Source organism: Lactuca saligna, chromosome 4 (genome assembly GCF_052625555.1).
Source record: "Lactuca saligna cultivar CGN05327 chromosome 4, ASM5262555v1, whole genome shotgun sequence".
NCBI lineage: Eukaryota > Viridiplantae > Streptophyta > Magnoliopsida > Asterales > Asteraceae > Lactuca > Lactuca saligna.
In genome coordinates this window covers 181,857,581-181,860,923 of record NC_136420.1, presented here as the reverse complement: position 1 = coordinate 181,860,923, position 3,343 = coordinate 181,857,581, and the positions used below count along the sequence as shown (strand labels likewise).

Below are 3,343 nucleotides of genomic sequence, written 5' to 3'. Positions count from 1 at the left end.
AAGAAGAGTTGAGAAGCAGCAAGAAGGTTTGACGAATGGTGAAGGAACGTTTGACCTTACGTGGGAAAAACAAATAAAGAAGGAAAGATAAAGGCGGTGGGTGTGTCCAATGTGTTAAATCAGTTAAAGAACAGGGGTTAGAACCGTGTAAAGCAAAAATTAATGTGGCAGATATGTAAAAAGGAGTAATCATGTGGCAAAATTCTAATTTACTAAAAGTTCCTGTTCAACCCGTTTGTGAATTAATATATATATAATAAAATATTAAATTCAGAGGAGAATCTTTAAATTTAATATTCGTCTAATCTGGACAGATGCCGAGATGCGATTAGACCTTTTGGCAGTCTGATTCCACTGTTCCAGTGAGCAGCCATTGAGAATAAACGAGTAGTGGGAAGAGACCTAAGGCCGTCGTTCAGCACGGTGCTCCTCTTTAAGTTTCCTCCTCCGGTAGAGACTTCGATCAGATGGATATAACAGAAGGAACGCCTGCTCTCCATGGATTCCGAATGCCCGCAGAATGGGAACTCCACTCTCAAACCTGGCTTGGTTGGCCCGTTAGTCTTCTCTCTCCATACATGTCTTCATCTTTTATACTTTATTTCTTGCTGATTTTGACCTAAAACTAAATCTCTATCTCTCTCTTTCGACTTCCAGGAGCGTCCTGATAATTGGCGAGATAACGGAGTCCATGGCCAGAGGATTTTTGCAAAAGTTGCTTCCGCTATTTCTAAGTTCGAGCCTGTCACTGTCTGCGCCAGTGCCTCTCAGGTTACCTAATTCGTTTTCTCTCTATCTGTAATCTGTTTGCAATTCGTTTTCTTATCGTATCGTAATTCGTAAGCATGTTTGATGATGGATCCTAGTCAAAATTTCTCTTAAATCGACCTTACAATCAAATATCTAGGAATTGAATGGAAGAACATGATTTGAAGGACTTGAATGTCAGTAAAACAAGTTAGAGGCAGTGGAGTGTAAATAAGTGTAGTCATGAATGTTATATGGGGACACCTTTCAACAATTTGGAATAAGAATACAAAACACATGATCACTTTTCTGTTTCCTCTCCAGTCATCTTTACCAAAAACTTGATTCTTGATTTCTGCCTTTTTTTGGTATCTATGCTTTGATCATTCTTGTCAAATACTACCATATCAATAATAGAGAATCTCCATTTCATTTTCATGTATGCCTCAAACATCTAGTTCTAATTTCTGTGAAACACTTAAACCAACATCCCTATCTTTTCATATCACCTCTTTTAAAACATGCTAACATTACACTACTACATCTATCATTCTATCCATTCATTTTATTATTATTATTATTTTTTTTTTTGCAGTGGGCTAATGCACGCGATCAATTACCTCATAATGTGAGGGTTGTTGAGATGAGTATGAATGATTCTTGGTTTCGTGACAGTGGTCCAACTGTTAAGCTCTTCTTCCATTTCATTCTTTGATGAATTCTCTGAATCACTTCTTAATTTCATATTCAATAATCCCTTTCTTTTACTCTATAGTTTGTTGTAAGTGAGGGGAAATCAAGTTCAGGACATAATGTTGCTGGTATTGATTGGAACTTCAATAGTTGGGGAGGTAATCTTTTGTATTTTAATAGTTTTACATATTTTATTTTATGAAATAATAATAACAAAGTAAATGGTTGTTTGTGTATTTTAGGTATCGATGATGGTTGCTACATAGATTGGAGTCATGATCTTCTTGTTGCACGAAAGGTTAGATTCGTAAATATTATCGATACATATTTTTGAAACTTCAAAAGATTTACATCATCTTAAAAATTTTCTTAAAAGATTTCCATTAATTTTTGTTTTGCTTTTTCCTGTTAGATTCTTTCAATGGAGAGGATTCCCCGTTTTCCACAGTCCATAATTCTTGAAGGTGGAAGCATTCATGTAGATGGTGAAGGTAACAACTTTTATATTGTTGTTTCTGTATTTTATTATTAGGCAGATTTTTACTAATTTGATATCTCATATGTATATATTTTTTTTCACTTAGGGACATGTCTTACTACAGAAGAATGCTTATTGAACAAAAACAGGAATCCACATCTGACCAAAGAACAAATAGAAGATGAACTTAAAGCCTATCTAGGAGTCAAGAAGATTATATGGTTGCCTCGAGGACTATTTGGTACATTTTCAAAAAATGTTAAATGCAAGAAATAACAATGTATGTTTTTTTCTTTTATAATTATATTATTATTTTTTATACAGGTGATGATGATACAAATGGACACATAGACAATATGTGCTGTTTTGTGAAGCCTGGAGTGGTGTTATTGTCCTGGACAGATGAGGAATCAGACCCTCATTATGAGAGAGCTGTAGAGGCTTTTACTGTTCTCTCAAATTCTACAGATGCAAATGGTAGAAAATTTGAAATTATTAAACTCCATATACCAGGGCCTCTTTATATGACAGATGAAGAAGCTTCTGGATTTGTTCAAGTAAGCATGTGCATCCATATTCCATAGTGTTCTCTCATTTAAAAAAAAAAAAAAATCATTTATTGATTGTGTTATATTAACTACTAAAAAGGTGGGAGAAGCTAAACCAAGACTTCCTGGAACAAGGCTTGCTGCTTCATATGTTAATTTTTATACTGTGAATGGTGGAATTATTGCACCCCAATTTGGAGACCCAAAATGGGACGATGAAGCTTTGCGTGTCCTGTCTAAGGCTTTCCCTGATCGTCAAGTAAGCATTTCATCAAAATAAGTTATACTGCGTTTGACATACATTGGACTGGGACCAGACTGATGTCAGTGGAATAAAAATTGCAAATTTTTTGTCCCACGCAAAAAGATGGAACAAGGTAGGACATGGACCCGCTCTCGATCTCTCGTCTGTGTAAAAAGACATAAATACTCTTCTCATCCTTATCATCGTAAAGAATCCCATAAAGCTTGTCTAGTCCAGTCCAGATCAATCTACTCCGGTCCCGTGTAACACACGGGATGGGAGGGGACTACGCAGGACTCGACCAGACAAGGTTTGTGGGGGTATTTACAATGATTAGGATGAGAAGGGTATTTATGTCTTTTTGCACAGATGAGAGATCGAGAGCGGGTCTTTGTCCTACCTTGTTCCATCTTTTTGCATGAGACAAAAAATTTGCAATTTTTGTTCCACTCACATCAGTCTGTCTGAGTCCCGGTCCAATACACAGTACAACAACTTAATTGAGTGTGTGAATGTTGTTTGGTTAAGGTGGTGAAAATTGATGGGGCGAGAGAAATTGTTCTTGGAGGAGGTAACATTCATTGTATAACACAACAACAGCCGGCTGGCCCACAAGCTCAATGAGCTTTTTTA

At 36.3% G+C, this 3,343-nt stretch overlaps 1 protein-coding gene across 2 annotated transcripts in view; it reads left to right on the top strand.

Annotated features, from left to right (window-relative positions):
- The first annotated feature begins 316 nt into the window (after positions 1-316).
- EMB1873 (porphyromonas-type peptidyl-arginine deiminase family protein) overlaps positions 317-3,343 on the top strand; it is a 3,237-nt gene continuing 210 nt past the window's right edge. Inside the window, exons 1-10 of one of the 2 annotated variants that reach the window (XM_078991706.1) lie at positions 317-557; positions 658-771; positions 1,343-1,432; positions 1,523-1,598; positions 1,683-1,738; positions 1,853-1,931; positions 2,025-2,159; positions 2,243-2,475; positions 2,567-2,725; positions 3,239-3,343. The exon at positions 3,239-3,343 is cut by the window's right edge and continues 210 nt beyond it. In XM_078991706.1, coding sequence (XP_078847832.1) covers positions 468-557; positions 658-771; positions 1,343-1,432; positions 1,523-1,598; positions 1,683-1,738; positions 1,853-1,931; positions 2,025-2,159; positions 2,243-2,475; positions 2,567-2,725; positions 3,239-3,334 — 1,128 coding nt within the window. In that variant the 5' untranslated portion in view covers positions 317-467 and the 3' untranslated portion in view covers positions 3,335-3,343. Of the gene's footprint in view, positions 558-657; positions 772-1,046; positions 1,187-1,342; positions 1,433-1,522; positions 1,599-1,682; positions 1,739-1,852; positions 1,932-2,024; positions 2,160-2,242; positions 2,476-2,566; positions 2,726-3,238 lie in introns of those variants that run through there. The other variant, XM_078991707.1, reaches the window with a different exon arrangement.